General features: G+C 41.0%; 1 protein-coding gene, 1 long non-coding RNA gene and 1 pseudogene across 5 annotated transcripts; 2 read left to right on the top strand and 1 right to left on the bottom strand.

Moving 5' to 3' along the window:
* The first annotated feature begins 498 nt into the window (after positions 1–498).
* On the top strand, positions 499–682 carry LOC148122221 (Nuclear RNase P; annotated as a pseudogene).
* Positions 683–1,456: 774 nt separating this feature from the next.
* LOC148122220 (uncharacterized) lies at positions 1,457–2,341 on the top strand. The gene is made up of 2 exons (XR_015737671.1): positions 1,457–1,692; positions 1,912–2,341. It is a non-coding gene; the product is annotated as an uncharacterized LOC148122220 (long non-coding RNA).
* A 1,699-nt stretch (positions 2,342–4,040) lies between these two features.
* Positions 4,041–16,357, bottom strand: Gtf2a2 (general transcription factor IIA subunit 2). Of its 4 annotated transcripts, XM_085689286.2 has the most exons (5): positions 16,215–16,357; positions 12,349–12,467; positions 11,402–11,506; positions 7,128–7,254; positions 4,041–4,335 (listed from the first exon to the last, which is right to left on the bottom strand). In XM_085689286.2, exons 2-5 carry the CDS (start codon positions 12,418–12,420, stop codon positions 4,310–4,312), a joined length of 330 nt encoding a protein of 109 aa, XP_085545412.1. In that variant the 5' UTR covers positions 12,421–12,467; positions 16,215–16,357; the 3' UTR covers positions 4,041–4,309. The 4 variants fall into 4 exon arrangements, with proteins under 4 accessions (XP_085545412.1, XP_085545413.1, XP_085545411.1 ...); XM_085689287.2 differs by lacking the exon at positions 7,128–7,254; XM_085689285.2 differs by lacking the exon at positions 4,041–4,335 and having other exon boundaries at positions 7,072–7,254.
* Between the last annotated feature and the right edge of the window lie 625 nt (positions 16,358–16,982).

The raw sequence follows: 16,982 nt of genomic DNA, 5'->3' as shown, positions 1-16,982 counted from the left end.
ATGGAAAAAGTATAGGCCTAAAAAGAAAAGAAAATAGAAAGAATCAAAGTTAAGGTATCTGAAAGAAGGTACAGAAAGCAACGGGGAAGAAAAATCCCTTAAGTTCAGTGCAGGAGGAATGTAAATAAAAACAACAGCAAAAAAGGCGAGGTTTACGGTTGGGAGATCCGCGGCTTCCTCCGTCCGTACTCACTGTTAGAGACTCGGGGCAAGAGTCTCGTAGGGAGGCTGGCTTGATCGAAGACTGCCTTCCCTGTTCTTAAAGAGCCACACAGTTTTGGAGGTGATTTTCGCCTAATTTTGTTAAGAGAGCTCAGTCTCTGGCTCTCACGTACAGAAAACTTTAATTTTGATTGAGGAAGTAGCCGGGCGGTGGTGGCGCATGCCTTTAATCCCAGCACTCGGGAGGCAGAGGCGGAAGCTGCGTGGTGAGCAGCAGCGCCGCTAAAGACGGAGAGGGGCCAAACTCTGAACCGCGTTTCCATAGCAACATGGGCGGGCGGAGGAAGCTCATCGGCGGAGCCACATGCTGAGTGCTCGTCACTCCCCGGCCCCTGGGAAGGTCTGAGACTGGGGCCCCCGCGGCCCTGACCGGGCAGGAGAGGCCCCCCCTCGCCGGAGACTCACGGCCAGCGTGCAAGTTCATTGCCTGAAGTGAGGCAGGGTGCACAGATCGCCCGCGGAAACACGCACGGCCCGGGGCGGGGCCATGCGGAGCGCGCAATAATGGGCCTCAGAGGCGGAGCTGTGGCAGCCACCGCAGCTGCCACCGCTCACAGCCGCTGTCGCCAAAAATTTAGTCAGATAAAAACATTTGTCGCCAAAAATTCAGTCAGATAAAAACATTTATCCCCCAAAAAATTCACAACGTCCCTTTGTCAGCAGGAAGTAGTCAGATCGAATGCCGACGTCCATTTTCCCTCAAAGAACTGGTCCTAATTATCATAATAAAGGCGCGTCAACCTGGTTACCATTACCTATTGCCTCAAGCAACGGGTGGAATAAAACAATGCTACCTAGAGGGTTTTTTTCGCATTTGAAAAGGGGGGCTGGAGAGATGGCTCAATGGTTAAGAGCACTGCCTGCTCTTCCAAAGGTCATGAGTTCAATTCCCAGTGACAACTGTTTTGGTTTTAGACAATAGAGGGGGACTACCAGTGACAGCTTCCCCCAGAGAAAGGATTTCTCTTGCATTCTTTACACTTAATTTTTAATTCAAAATTTTGCTGGTACAGGCAAACAAGATTTGCTTTTTGAAACAGAGATCTGCAAGTCTCTAAGTTCAAAACCAGCCTACTTCCAGTACTGATTGTGCTGAATTTTTACACTGAGATTTTTAGTACTCTTAAATGTTAATTTGGGAGGAGAGTTTTGTTTATGTTTTTCTAGGAATGCTGACATACATCTGGGTGCCAGCAAGACTGACCAGAGAAATGAAGGATCCTGCAAGGAAAGATTCATGCGGAGACAGCAGAGATGACCTTCTGGGCGGTGCCAAGAGCAGCTGTTTCACACCATCAACTTGAGCAACACCCTGTGCAACCTCTTATCTCTTAACAATTTTCTGACTGACTCTATTTTGCCTTTTCCTTCCTTAGGAATGGGTGGGAGCAGAGATATTCTTGGCATGCTGTGTATAGGTGGAAGTGCTGTATGTCTTTGATTGGTGTGCTACCTGCTAGCCCAAGTGAGGTGGGACAAGGTCTTTGTGACACAGGCCTTGGCAGCCTTGGAATGTGTATCCTCACCCCAAGTTTGGCTCTCAGCTTCAAAAGAGCTCATAGGTAATTAGCCATGCATAGCCTTTGCACCCTCTAGGGACCAGATAGTCCCACAAGCACGGAGGAAGGTATGCATTGGCGGAGGGTGTGTCTTGTTTTTCTTTTCTTTAATCGGTCCACACATCATGAGGTGGGGACCAGATTGGAAAATAGTTTTGCCTTATTGCTCTTAAAGACAATAATAGGGGGAGCTGTTGGGAGCCACCTGGAGGCACAGGTGGTCCTGCAGTTTGGAGGTATACCTGGCTTAGCCACATGGGGCTGAGCACCCTTGCCTGCACCCTTGCTTGCACATGCTCAGACCAGCAGAATGGCATTAACCAATCAGGACAGCGTTCAAGCCTCTCCACCGTTTAAAAGCAGCTGCCTCGGGGCTCAACTTCCTCTCTCTAAGCTTTCTCTCGTCCCTGCTCTATCTTCCCTTCCCCCAATTTTCCTCAATCAAAGGGCTCCGAATAAAGACGTGACCAGGGAAGGAATTCTCGTTTTTAGTGGCGTTCATTCCTGCTGGTCAGGATGCGCGCCGCACTCTCCCAAGATTCTCTAGAAAAACGCATAAAGAGGATGTGTCAAAACCATGATAAGGCAGGTAGGCAAGATGGCTCAGGCACAAAACAATCTCCAGAATCTACATGAAAACTGCAGGAGCAGACATCCTGTTTGTCCTCTGACCTCCACATTCATGCTATGGCACACATCTACCCTTGATCCCCAATTATACACACTATAGTAATGTTTTTAGAAAAATACACAATGTAAATCACAATGAAGCTTAAGTCTTCTTAAGCTTTTTTAGGATGTGATTCCTTTGCTAGGTCACATGTACCACCTTAGTTTGGTAAAGCAGGAACCACCGATCTGCAGCCTTAAGAATGCTTAATAAGACACTGTGTCAGGACTCAGCTGCAGCTCTCTGGCTGACTTATCTGCTTTCTGAGACTGTTGAAGGTAACATGTCTGATCTCTGGACAAGCTGTCAGTCTTGGCTATTGTCCCAGTCAAAACAATAGCATTTAAAACAAAAAACAAAACTGATGCCTTATGGAAGTCGGGTTCAGGGTTTCGCATCAGCTTGTCAAATTGTACAAACAGGAACACCAGGCTTGAGCTGCCTTCTAGGCCCTCCCTACAGCTCTACTGATCCTAACTACCATCTTCAATGTTATCACATTTAAGTGTTCAAATGCAGACGAGATGAAGCTGACCACAAAAGGGGATGGCCAGATGTTCACTTCTACTGAGTGATAAAAGAGGTGGGGTGGTGGTGGTACCTGCCTTTAATTCCAGCACTGGAAAGACAGAGGCAGGCTGATATCTGACTTCCAGGTCAGCCTGGTCTACAGAGCAAGCTCCAGGCCAGCCAAGGCCATAGAGAAAACCCTGTCAAGAAAAATCAAAAGGGCCAAGTCTATATGAGATGGATAAGCCAGCACTAAATTCATCCACAAGTCACCTAGTATTTGATCTCTCAACAGTGTCTGTAGACAGCCACGCTCTTCATTGCATTTCCCTAGTCTGACAACGGGACACTTTTCCTTCAAGCATAGAGATGTAGAAACAGATGTGACAGACTTGGAGTAGGACTTTAAAGACTTGCCCTGTGTTTTGTCTGCATGTATGTATGTTCACCACATCCATGCCTAGAGTCCTCAGAGGTTCAAGAGTGTGTTTAATCCCTGCAACTGGAGTTATAGGCAGTTGTGAGCTACTATATGGGTGCTGGGAGCCAAACCCAGGCACCCTGTAAGAACAAAAGCTCTTAACTGCTTAGTCATCTCTCCAGCCCCAGGATTTTGGATACAAATTATAATTCCAGTAATTGGTAAGATATAGACCATTGAAAAATGTATGAATTCCAGTAATTGGTAAGATATAGACCATTGAAAAATGTATGAACACTAATAAGGACCAGGCCAAAAATAACTGACATGCTCACAGGAATGCTGTTTGGAGCAGGGTCTTAGTTCTCCTATACCAGCTATCTAAAGTTCACCTCATTCCCCTTAGCTTAGGTTACTTACATTGATAACTATCTTTGAATTTGTTCTTTGGGGGAAAAAAGGGTATGTGTGCATGAGATTTTCTTAGTAAAATTCCATCCACATTTGGGTCTGCCCCTGGTATTTAACAGTTAAAATTACAATTGACAATGCAAACATGATTTTATCAGAAGGATACCTTTTCCAAGTCCCTTTTAATAGTTTATCTGGTATTCTGACAACTCCTTGCTAACCAGCTACATCAATTATTACTCACAACAAGTTTTAAAACAAGTTTATTGAAGAATATTCTTGTGAAGGCAACCACTTTTGATTTGTCATTTAAAAAAGTTCCATTTATGCTGTGTACTAAAGGTCATGTAAGAGAACAGAGCCACATGCTTCTCTCTGTGGAACCCTTGGGTAGTATAGCACAGTGTTGTCATTTCTGCACCGTGAGAATAAATTAAAAAAAAGTCTCTTCTATGTTTGTCTTCAAAAAGCGATGAAAATAACAGAAGGTGGCATAAAAAAGCCGCATTTCTCTACTCATTCCGCAGTATTGGAGCCAGTATCTAGAAATAGGAAAGAAATCAATTCAAGGAGCAAATCCTAAATATCAGTACTTTAGGTACATCTAGAGAAGGACTAACAGTGTGGGGAGGAGGAGGCAGGGAGAGATGGGCACTCCAGTGAGGCTCAGTCAAGTTCAACAGCTTCCTTCCCAAGGCAGAGGAAAGAAACAGCCTAAGCCTCCAGCTATCTGCTGTGTGATATTGTAAATAGCTTTTGCAGGCCACATCCTGCTGGGAAATACAGCAACCTTCTGACTCTGGCTATTGCTGCCCTTTTCTCTGCTACTTTGTTGAGAACACAGCTTAATTTAGGATGCTAATTTTAGAAGTATGAAATTTTATAGCAGCACCTGATTTATTAGGAATTTTCCTAATTAACTGAATTTAATCTTTAAATGCCAAACTGTATTTTAAGCATGTCTAAGATTTCATCTTTTCCTGTGGATACAGAAAAATGTAATCCACCACAACCATTTTCCTTCCTTCCTTTTTTTGGGGGGTGGGGTGTGTTACACCCCTGGCTGTCCTAGAACTTGTTTTGTAGACCAGGCTAGCCTCAAACTCAGAGATCCAATCTTTGCTGAAGATCAATTACCATGGTTTGCTTTAAATTAGGTCAGCTCTCCAGAGAACACCTAACCGAAGTAAAAAAGGGTAATTTTGCTTTTTGGGTTCAAATGACTGAAACTGACCTTCTACCGGTCACATCTAACCTGCTCAATTCAGTTGTGACTGGTTAGCAACATGCAGCTGTTTAAAATTTAAATTAATTAAATTAGTTAATGAGATAAGATGATAAAAGTTTTTAGTTGCCCTGGTCACATTTTAAGTGTTCAAGGGCCATGCACGACTACTATGGACTGCAGATGAAGAACATTTTCATCATTACACAAATTCTCCTCAACAGAACTGGTACTCATTACCTGCTCCCTTCCCCAGGGTTAAAGATTGAACCTAAGGTCTCATATAAGCTGAGCCCTCTATCAATATGCTGTGTCTCTAGCCTCTTTTTTACTCTTTCTGATAGAGTTTAAGTTGCTCAGGCCAGCTTTGAGCTCACTCGGTCACCTTTCACCTTCACCGAGGCAGGCCTTGAAGATAGTATTTGTTTCAGCTTCCCAAGTAATAAAGATTACTGGTCTGTACCACCTGGCCCATTTATATTAATGAATTTACAAATATCTAGGAATTACAAAAATGCACAAATTCAATGGTTCAATAAACACCCAAAACCCTAAGAGTTATACGGATGTTATTAGCTTAAATTACAAGAGAAAAAAAAACATGAAAGTATAAATTATTTTGAATACAGAAATTTATCCTGTGGCACAGCAAACAGTACTACTTTTGTAGAAATGGAAAACAAAACAAAAAGTGACTCAAATGTACACTGTCCCTAGTAAGAACAAAAAAATCTTACGTATCTGCTGGTTAAACTAAGAAATCTCTAAGACTACTGTGAGGACTCCTATTTAGCTCTGATAAGTCAGTGCAATAGTGCTAATTTCCTAGACTTTTTGACATCTGGAAGACTTTTTAGCCTTTAATCCCAGCACTCTGGAGGCAGAGACAAATGGATCTCTGAGTTTGGCCAGCCTGGTCTACAAGGTGAGTCCTAGAATAGACAGGGTTACACAGAGAAACCGTGCCTTAAAAAAATAAAAATGAAAATAAATTAAATAAGTATAAAGGACTAAAAATTTTATGTAGCTACCAGAAATCAGATTAAAAATACTCTATATGAAAAAATGTGTGTAAAACATGTCCACATATTACTATAAAAATACAACCTTAAGACTTGAAAGTCTGACTTTGGAAGCTAACTTTCTGTACAAGTTTATATATGGAACTTTTCTGTATTCTCTACATTTCTTCAGTGATTAGATATCTTTAAAAATACAGACTGTAGCTAGCCATGTGGCACATGACTTTAATCCTAGCAGTTAGGCAGCAGAGGCAGGTGAAATCTCTGAGTCTGAGGACAGCCTGGTTTACAGAGTGAATTCCAGGCCAGTCAAGGCTACAGAGACTCTGTCTCAAAAAACAAAAACAAAACAAACTTGATACGAAAGTCAAGAAATGGGGCTATTACTTTCTATCTTTCCCTTGCTTCTTAGAAGCCCCTTAGAAGCTTTCTTGGAGTGGAAATCTTTACACTCCAGGGACTGGTTCTTCAAACGCAGCTGTTATCAACTGAAGTAATACACAATAAAACATAGGGCTAGAACATGACTTTGTGCAAATCCAGCAAGTACAAGGCCTTGGGTTCTATTTAAAAATAAACAAAAGGAAATAACCAGTCACTGAGCAGAGGGCAGCGCTGCGCACTTTAACAAATCAGAGGACTGGGGCTCTCCCATTATAACTGCAAAGTTCACGATTAGTTTAAATCAGCTTTAAAATAATTAACTTGTTATATATAATGTATAGGGTATTCAGCAACACATAAGTTTTAAGCTAAATGCTCAAAGTTACACATAGTTTCTTAGAGAAAGGTGGCAGTGAGAAGCCTGATGACTGCTTCAAATAAGCAGCTCAGTGGAAGGAATTTAGCAATTAGCTTACTTTCCTTGCACATGAATTTAATCTGTGTTAAGTGTCTGTTTGCCATCTGAGCATACAGATGTAAGGTCAGTAAAGGAGATAGATGTAGAATCCAGAAGCGAGGTTTTTATCTGAAGGTTGATCTGGCCACTTTCCCCTGAGGCTTGCAGATAGATCAAGATAATTAAAGAGGAGAAAAAAAATATTTCAACAAATTTTACTTTTACAGTAATTAGGGGAGCACTTACTTTTACCATCACAGGCTACAATTTTCACTTTATCCACTTTAATAAGTTCTGTCACCTCTCTGAATTCAACATCATTCAATACAAAAGTCCAAACATTATCGCAGAATCTGTATGTATTTAGAGAGCCCTTTAAAACAAAACATTGAGAAATGCCATGAGAAGCCATTGTTTCCCCTCATGCTTTATTCCAAAGTAACTCAAGAGAAGTTAGCTACCAAGTACATAGCTCCTAAAACAGTATGCTTAATGTTTAGCTTACTTAATTTATTTTCTTAATGTCATCTACGTAGAAATAAGTAAGAAACAACCTGGATAAGTCAGCTCAGGGAAGAGTTTAAAAATATTTTTGCTAACTATTTTTAGCGCTCTAAAACAATCTGCAAATTACTTACCTGAAATGAAAAGCTGTGTGAAAGCTTAAATTTGTATGTCTACTGCCCTCTTGTGGATAAATTATGAAAGTCCATTTGATCTCTTTCTTTTGAGAAAGGGTTGCTCTACATAGCCTTGGCTGTCCTGGAACTCACTATGTAGACCAGGCTGTCCTGGAACTGTGCCTCTGCCTCCCAAGCGCACCACTATATCTTGCCCATTTGATTAAAAATACTAACTTTTATATGTGCGCATATATATACCTGGTACATGCTTGTCTGATTTTATATGTACTATAATGCATGCAGATGGCTGTGAAAGTCGGGAGAGGGAGTCTGATTCCTTGATTTGGAGTCACAGGCAGCTGAGTCACCTGATATGGGTGCTGGAAACCAAACCCACATTTTCTGTAAGAGCAATATGCATGCTTATCCATTAAACTCTCTCCTGCCTAGTTGAGATTGGCTTCCAACTCAAAAGAGATTTGCCTCCTGAGTGCTGGGACTAAACATATATACCTAGCTCCATTTGAACTTCTTTTACAAATACTTAAGGCTCCATATTTCACTGGGTGTTCATTCTCTAAATTCTATAAAAGCAGAGATTTCTTAGAAACATTAAGACAATTTAAATCCTGTAACTGGCTCAGACACATCACTGTCTTCCAAACCAGCCTTTTCTGTGACTGTACTGTCACTCAAGGCAGAAACTTGAAAATTATCAGTTTGTCTTTCCATTCCACCACATCCATAGTGTCAAGTTCCGTCAGATGTGCCTTTTAAAATTTCTCCATTTCTAGCCATCCCTTTTAGAACTGTAAGTAAAGCTGCTTTGACCCTTCTGATTCAGCTGGCTAAGAGGCATTGTCTTCTGCCTCTAGCTTTATTCCCCTGTAATTCACTCTTCATGTGAACACCAAAAAGGCAAGTAAAATTGTGTGGCTCCTATGATCAACGGTCCTTCACTGACCTCCTAGTAACATCAGTACAGGATCTGGATTTGTTGGGGGGTCCTATGGTTTCTCTGAGGTTTCCTTAACATTAGAACCTCCTAAAGAATTGTTGTCTACTAAATTTATTAGCTCATTCATTCACAGCCATCAGTTTTTAAAATCATCCTTATACTTAGACTCAGTTTTTACCAATATGGATGATACTGTAGGATCATTTTAAGATTTTTCTGTTTAAATATCTTGTGCTGAACTTTACATGTGATTGTGTACATGCACACATAGTGGATATTAGGCTTTTGTCCATTGTATTGGTGTTTAACCTAATACTTCTTTTTCACACTTAAAATGCTTCATTTTATGTCCAAGGATATGTTCCTGTTCCTAGATAAAAACCCAACTCCCTCAATGTTTTTATTAAAAGGTCAGCTGCAAAGGATAGTGAACCTTTATTGTATATAATTTTTAGTTACTTAGGTATCTTGCGTTTTTGTATATTTCTTGAGACTCAGAATCTAGTACCTTATCTATTAGACCTAGAAGAATTGCACTTTAAACAATTTTAGATTTATTTTTCTTTCAGAGTTCCTTTGACTCAATACCGATTTTATCAGTTGTCTCTAAGAAATAGAATCTTTTAATGCGTATCAACAATAGATGATATTGTGTTGTTAAACTTAAAACCACCTAAAAATTACACAGTACTCATTACTCACTTTTAGAGATAAACAACAAAACCATGTAAAAATAGAAGAAACTGTGTCATAAGAAGGAATACTTTTTTTTTACCATTTAAATATTTTAATTCTTACTTATTACTGTTTGAAGCTGAGTATTATGATGTTTAATTGGCCATTTCTTCCATCCTCTTAAGGGCACACAGTGGCTCTTTAAAAGTCTAGTTATATGTATTAATTCTATGTGAATTTACTTTCTAAAATCCTGCTATTGTCACGTTTTTGACATTTTACTAATAAATTTTAACTTACAAATATAGCTCTAGTTTTTCATACTTAAGAATTCTTTTTCTTGTAATATCCTACTGAGTAGCATAACTTTTGAATCTAAAAATTAGCCTATATAGTATAAAACCACTCTATTCCTTAAATGGGTAGATCCAATCTTATTGGTAGATCAGCAAACATTATTATACATAAAATGCATACTGATACTGATATTCAATCAAGCAATGTGACTTGGAAAATTAAGTAGTGGCAACATGTTGTCTCTTTGCTATACGGTACACCAAGCTAAACAGAATGCTTTCTGTATATATAGCTTGCAGAGCTGGGTATAGAATCCTCAGCTACAGCAGCAGCAATGGGAAAAGAAAAAGTAAACCGGAAAACCAAGTTGGTCAGGGCCAACTCGGAAAACTGACATAAAAACAGTATGCATAAGAAACACAAGTGTTCAATTAATTTTTGTAAAAGAAACTCATAATAGACACTTCTAACAGAGCAATTAGAAGACTATCAAGGTTTTACTGCCTCTGATAAGTAGTCCATCAATTTTCTAAGAGGTCAAAACTTTTGCAGTTTAACACAGATCAACTTAAAAGTTGAAATTTCAAGCTGGACAGACAGAAAAAAACTTTGTCTGAACCCCTACTATTAAAACCTAAGAATCAACCTGTCAAATTTTATACTCTTAGAGACTCTCTCCCCCTCCCCCAAGACATGGTTTCTCTGTGAAGAAGCCCTGACTGTCCAAGAACTCAGTCTGTAGACCAGGCTGGCAGCAGAGGCAGAGATCTGCCTGCCTCTGCCTCCCCAGTGCTAGAATTAAAGGTGTGCACCATCGTGACTGGCTGATACTCTTCTATTTGACTATTTATGCCTGTAATTTTTAAGCATGAAAAGCTGATAGACATTTATATTTAACATAAACACATGTTTTATCTCTTCAGTAAAACATAAGTCAAATGGGGACCTCATCTATTTTGTTCACTTTTGCATTTTTGATACCTAGCACAATGTCTATTACCTAATAGGCAGTTAAATGCTTAAGAAAATAATATTTACTTTTTTTTGTATTTTATCAACAAAACACTCACCTTTCCTCAACTCCTAGGTTTTCTTAAATGTTACTCATAGATTCTATTCCTATAATGGTCTTTGTGTTTTAAATTTATTTCTATAGTAGGGCTTTAACTTGTAACATAGCTTAAGGTATTAGAGAGATACAACAAGGTAAGAGCAAACACCATTATCCACACGTGTCTCTACCAACTCATATGGTAAACTATTTTGCCACATTTCGCAATGAATTCTTAACCCCAAATTACCACAAAATTGAGAGTGGTACTTTGTTCAAAGCAGGATGATTCAAAAGGCGCTCAGCTACAAAAATAGACTTTGTAAGGCAAGCTCTCTCAGGATAGATGGGAGGCAACATGAAGATTCTACAGATAACCAACCTTTCCTGAAAGGTCACATCTGAGAAACAACAGAACAAAAGGGTTACTCTGTCACTTACCTTCCACCTTGCAGTTAATACTTTCAGGCCTTTGAAATTTCAGTAATTCTTCAGGGACAAAAAAGCCAAACACATACAGGATGATTTGTGAAACAATGAAATTAAAATCTAAAAGCAATTATGTATCTCATGGAATGAAGAAACTTCATACAGCTGATTTAAAAATTTCTATCAGGGCTGGAGCGATGGCTCAGCAGTTAAGAGCACTGCTCTTCCAGAGGTCCTGAATTCAATTCCCAGCAACCACATGGTGGCTCACAACCATCTGTAATGAGATCTGGTGCCCTCTTCTGGGATGCGGGCATATATGCAAACATAGTAAGTAAATAAATCTTGAAAAAAATAGTATATCATTCGATTATTATACAACAAGTTCCCAAAACAGACTAACCAAATCCTCCTGTTATGCTGAGCAGTCCACATAAGCTCTCAGAGTAACCTGTGCAGACTTCCAGATACAGGAAAATATCCTTACCCTGAAATTGACTCTGTTCCTGACTCTCTGAGCCAATGCTGAATTTATAGCTTTATCAAACTGAAGTAGAACTTGAAGGGCAAGCTGGGGGGTGATCTGTTGAGACTGAGAAAAAAAAAATGAAGATCATAAATTCACTAAGGAAAGAACATTAAAGACAAAATAAAGTAAATTAATTATAGTCTAATAGTTAACAGGAGTTAACCAAAACTTCTGAAGCAGAAGTCCTTATTCCCGTGCTCTATCTAAGTGACAATGAAGCAAAGCCTGACAATAACTTCTTTACTATCTTTACAAAAAAGGAAACTTGCAGTGAGTTTGTAAAGCCAGGAAAAACTCTTCCTGTTCTTTCAGTGGCGAACAAAGTATTCAACAAATGGGAAACCAAGTTTTTTCCTAATAAAAGACTCTATATATAAAGAAAACAAAGACAAATCTTAACAAAGTCTACGTAGTAATGCCAAGACACATGGAGCCAGGCATGGTGCTGCACACCTGCAATCCCAGCGGGTTGGGAGCAGCGGCAGGAATACCAGAAGCTCTAGACTATTCTTAACTATGGAACACATTCAATGATAGCCTGGAACCTATCTCAAAAAAACAAAAGCCACCTCGCTCCTACATCTCCCTCCAGATCCCAAAAGAACATAAATAAAAAATATTTAATACTTTCTTAGTTGTGTGATTTGAATAAGATTTTCTTCTAGAACTAAAACAGAAATTTAAAGTTCTAACTCAAATCTCAAAGAAGCCTTCATTATACTGGCCAGAACTACTTTTAAAGTGATAGAATATCCCTTTCTTCTAATTTTGAGATGAGAAGACTACATTTCCAGGGATCATTTCTATACTTTATCACTAATAATAAGGGGAAAATCATTCATTTTTAATTTTTTTTACAAAAAAAATTGAAGACTTATAAAGCATGTTTAATATTTGGCCCCCACCTGTATGAGCTCATCAAGGCTCTCTTGAAGACTGTTTCCCAAAGTCGTATTTCTGTATAACTGATATGCCATGGCTTAAAATGAAGCAATTACTTTTTCTTCAGGCTTGCATTGATGTCCTACAAATTTAATATAAAAGACCAATCTGTAACAATGTAAATTATATATAATAGTCTACTACTTCATGTATTCTAACATAGAACTATTAGAACTTGTTATCGATTACTATATTAATTACTGTATAAATTAAAGAATTATTCAAAGTTGATTTATCTGATTTTAACATTGGTATGGTATTTATCTTCTTATCTTCTTTTTTGTTTGGTTTTTCGAGATAGGGTTTCTCTGTAGCTTTGGAGCCTGTCCTGGATCTAGCTCTTGTAGACCAGGCTGGCCTTGAACTCACAGAGATCTGCTTGCCTCTGCCTCCCAAGTACTGGGATTAAAGGCGTGTGCCACCACTCAGTTGGTATTTATCTTAATTCAGTATGCTGACATATTCATTAAAATCTTCACTCTTACTTTCCCCACAGGTTTCTCTTAAGTTTAAAATTTTCCATATAGCATCCATTCTACCTGTTGTCACATAGTGACATGGCATCTGTATTTTGGCCCTTTATTTTTATGTTCTCTTAAAATTCCATTAGAGTTCCTGCCAAGAGGATGGCACTGTGACAGGAAACAGAGACAAGGTGAACAAAGACAAACTCCGGGTCCTAAAAATCTGACTCTACAAAGGTAACAGACACATTAAAGAGGTGTAAAAAGGAGTGACACATTTTATCATGTAGACTGCTTGTGGACCAAGTTGGCTTCCCACTCTTCAAGCAAAGGAGGAAAGCCCCTGGGATGACAGGAGGGTAAGAAAAGCCACAGAAGTGAGGAAGTGTAAGGTTTGTGGACATCTGTAAGTGCGGGCAGACTGTAGCGGTAGGTGAAGCCGAAGCAGAGGACAGAATGAATTTAGTCCACAAGGGAACTGCAGGAACAAAAAGTCCTTGAAACAACATTTCAGGCAAGAAAGGTACAAACCCTGCTTGCTTATGGGACCTGAAAATGTTGACAGGAGAATATTCAAAAACTGTTTACTGTCCAGAGATGGACATACTCAAACAATCACTATCAGATAAGACTTGGCAAAAGTAATGACCAGCCATCTTTATATACAGTTGGCCATTATCTCATCCAACAGATCATTCTGTGATCTTGGGACATTCCTTTAGCTATTGCGGAACCATCTCAGTTCTTTACTCCCTACTGTATTTCCTGTTTTCTTTGGCAATTCTTCCTCAGCTCCATAACTTCCATCTCCTGTGTGACCCTAAGGCTTCTTAAGTCTTCTCTTTACTGGCTTTCCCCTTAAGTTATTCCATCTAAGCTTATGTTGTTAAACCCCATCTATATGTTGATTACTCCAAACTTTTATCTCTTGTCCTCACTTCTCTCTTTGTACCCACAAGAAAATTGCTTATTTTACACTGAAAAAAAACCAAATAGTTGAGACATCTCATCCTGCAGGTAAGAGCAACTGTAGGGGATCTGGGTTCAGTTCTGAAGCACCCACAGTGGATAAATCACAACCAGCTGTAACTTCAGCTCCAGGGGATGCCATGTCCTCTTCTGACCTCTATGAGCACCCACATACATGTGTGCGTGTGCATACATACACACACACACACAGTTTCACTACTACCAATTACTAAGGTTGACACACGGTATTGTCTTCATCTACCAGACTAGATGACACATGAAGACAGGGAAATCCAGTTCAGCTATGTATTTACCACTCTGAACAATGCATGTATTATGTATTAAAAGAATATTTGTTGAGTAAAAAACTTGGTGGCATGTCAAAAACACTAGAAATACATTCATGTGGGGCACATTTCTACTTTATTGATGAAATCAGATTGGTGGAAACTAGAATCTCAGCACCACATCCATCTACTCACCTACTTACACTGCCTGTACCCACCCACTGTCTTTCTGTCATTACACTCAACACGCTTTTATCTACATGCAATTTCCCACCTTTGTATCAGGTCTCTTTCTCTAGCATACCTGAGGATATTGTCTAACAATTCAGTCGTTCCTTCTTTCTCTCATCATCAATATCAGCAAACAAACTGGCAGTTAAACTTCTCCCACTGTGGGTAGAGTAACAACCACCACTATTCAAAATCACTTCCCCTGCCACCTACATTCTATTCCTGTTTGGTAAAAGTTAAGAGTTATTTGACTCACTGTTTCCAGTTCTCCCTTTCCCCTAGTCATACCGAGCTTTCGGCTCTAAGTGTAATGAAACCGATGCTGCAGGCCGCTGATCTTCACCGACTAGCGCATCAGATATAGCTGACTTCGGTTACAGGATCTCTGCTTGGTACTTCACTTTGGGGGTGGTCTTCTTAGATTCACTGGTTTAAGCGGCTGATTGACCCTCTTGTCTGGAACTCAGAGATCTGCCTGCTTCTGCCCGCTGGGTGCTGGGATTAACGGTGCACGCCACCAGGCCTGTCCTGTCCCCACTCTTTACAATCACAAGACAGTTTCTTCCTTTTCCGTCCATTTGTGAAGGGCTACCATTCATTCTTATGGCTTTAAATATCAGCTGGTGATTCCCAAATTCACATGTCTTCCAAACAATTCTCAATTCTGGTATTAATTTCCTAGTCAAAACTTCTACTTGTCTTTTGTATCTCTCAGCTGGAGTAACATCAAACTTCCATTGACTTAGACAAGACCTTTAATGTCGCTTTCAAAGTCACGTGAACCACAGAGACGTTCAATTTCTAGCAAATCTTGTAAATGCAGCCTTCAAAATAGACGCAGTATCCAACCATTTCTCAACACCTCTATTACTTCCTTGTTCTAAGCCACTATTACAAGGCATCTGGATCACTGAAATGGTGTCCCGATTTCACTTTATTCCACACTTGTCCCCCACACGCTTTATAATTTACAGTGTGGTTATCTTTTGAAAACGTGGGCTAGAAAAATCTTTTTCTCCCACGGCTTTCATCTGCACTGACAATCTGGCTACCTTTTAGGTCTGGTCTTACTGTCTGCCTCTAACCCCTTTCTTGGACATCCTAACTTCCCTGAGCATGACAGGTATGTTTCTGCCTTTCTGGTAGCTAGTCTTGCTGCCTGAGATGTTCTTGCTGAGATATGAACTTGACTACCACACAAAACTCATCCTTGTCCCAACAGCTCCCACCCAATAACGCCTCAACTGATCACACACCCACTATGGAACTAATCCAGACCCTTTATCTCGCTCAGATTTTTTGTTGGCACCATATGCCAAGTTACATAACGGTCTAGTATTTATTCTCTGTATAAAATGTAAGGTCCACGAGAGCATGAATCTTTGTCTTTCGTTCACTGAGGAAACCTGCGGGCCGAGAACAGTACCTGACCGACGACGGGAGTCTAACGAAACATTTAGTCCGTTGAAGGTAAACACCAGTCGGTACACGTGTATGGAGAAGAGGCGAAAAGGGTCAGAGAGATGCAAACTTTGCAACGGGCCAGCAGAGAGCCGTGTCGCGCTCCCATTCGACATCTAAGCATTATTTAGAAAACTGCTAGGAACGACTTCAACGGCTGCTGAAGCTAGCCCAATCCTTTAAGGTGGCGACAGCTGCAGAACTGCGGAGCTCCCTCCTCCCGGGGGAGATGAAACGGAAGCGCTCGGGTCGGGTCTCTGCGGCAGACGCGCGTCCACCGAGCGCGGCCTGAAGAGAGCGGGAAGGCTGCTGCTCCCGCGCGGCCGCGTCTGCCTGGGGGCGGCTTCCGGCGGCCACAGCGCTTGCTACCGCCCGCCCCGCCGTGGCTCCCCCGCTCCCGGCCCCGCCGCCGCCTACCTGAGGGAAGGCGCTTCCGCCGCGGCGCTAGCAGAGCCGGGCAGGGCGCCCGCTGCGACCACCTCCTCGGCCACGGAAACCACAGCGCTGGGCCGGCGACCCGGAAGTGCTTGCGCGACCCGGAGGTGACGCCCGGCCCCCACCTCAGCTTCCGAGGAGGAGCGTGGCCCCTTCCGCTTGGGCGGAGGAACCCCAAATCTGCCCGGAGTTTGTGGCGCTAAGGCGAGTGGTTGTGGTTCATTAATCCTTTCCAGTTGGAAGAGCGGCTGTATAAACTTCCTGACACTGAAGCAAATACGTGGCTGTTCTGAATTTCAGAATCTCCGATTCCTTTTGGTATCAGCCCAGGTGCTTGGCTTTCTGCTTTGAAAACAGCAAGTATGTGCACAGCAGAGGGCCACTGAGCACCTGCATTGTGACTTTGGGGTCAGTGCAAAAACCCGAGGTTGGAGAATGAAGCAGGTACTCCTTTGTGCCCTGCTGTGTTTTCCCTGTTAGCCTTTTTGTTTGCTTGGTTTTCAAGACAGGGTTTCTCCTTTAATAGCCCTGGCTGTCCTGAAATTCGCTTTGTAGTCCAGGCCAGCCTCGAACTCACAGATACGCCTGCCTCTGTCTCTCAAGTGCTTTCAGCCTTTTGAAGTTACATCCTTCCACCCCAGAATAAAATAATTCTAAACTATGAAATACAAGTCTGATTAAAGTCCAAAAAAACAAAACTTTAAATAGGCTGAACTCGTTATCAGTCAAAAGAATCAGAAACGCCCATAC

This window comes from Myodes glareolus, chromosome 4, assembly GCF_982192425.1.
Source record: "Myodes glareolus chromosome 4, mMyoGla1.1, whole genome shotgun sequence".
In the NCBI taxonomy this organism is placed as follows: domain Eukaryota; kingdom Metazoa; phylum Chordata; class Mammalia; order Rodentia; family Cricetidae; genus Myodes; species Myodes glareolus.
The sequence above is the reverse complement of the archived record's forward strand: the minus strand, read 5'-3'. Positions and strand labels throughout refer to the sequence as shown.

What these genes read in the sequence shown, in the direction of transcription:
- Gtf2a2 (XM_085689285.2), bottom strand. Translation starts at nt 12,420, where the DNA reads ATGGCATATCAGTTATACAGAAATACGACTTTGGGAAACAGTCTTCAA. An exon ending in GCCTTGATGAGCTCATACAG is followed by an intron (nt 11,507 to 12,348) that starts GTGGGGGCCAAA and finishes TTTTTTTCTCAG; the next exon opens with TCTCAACAGATCACCCCCCA. An exon ending in GGAACAGAGTCAATTTCAGG is followed by an intron (nt 7,255 to 11,401) that starts GTAAGGATATTT and finishes TTTGTTTTAAAG; the next exon opens with GGCTCTCTAAATACATACAG.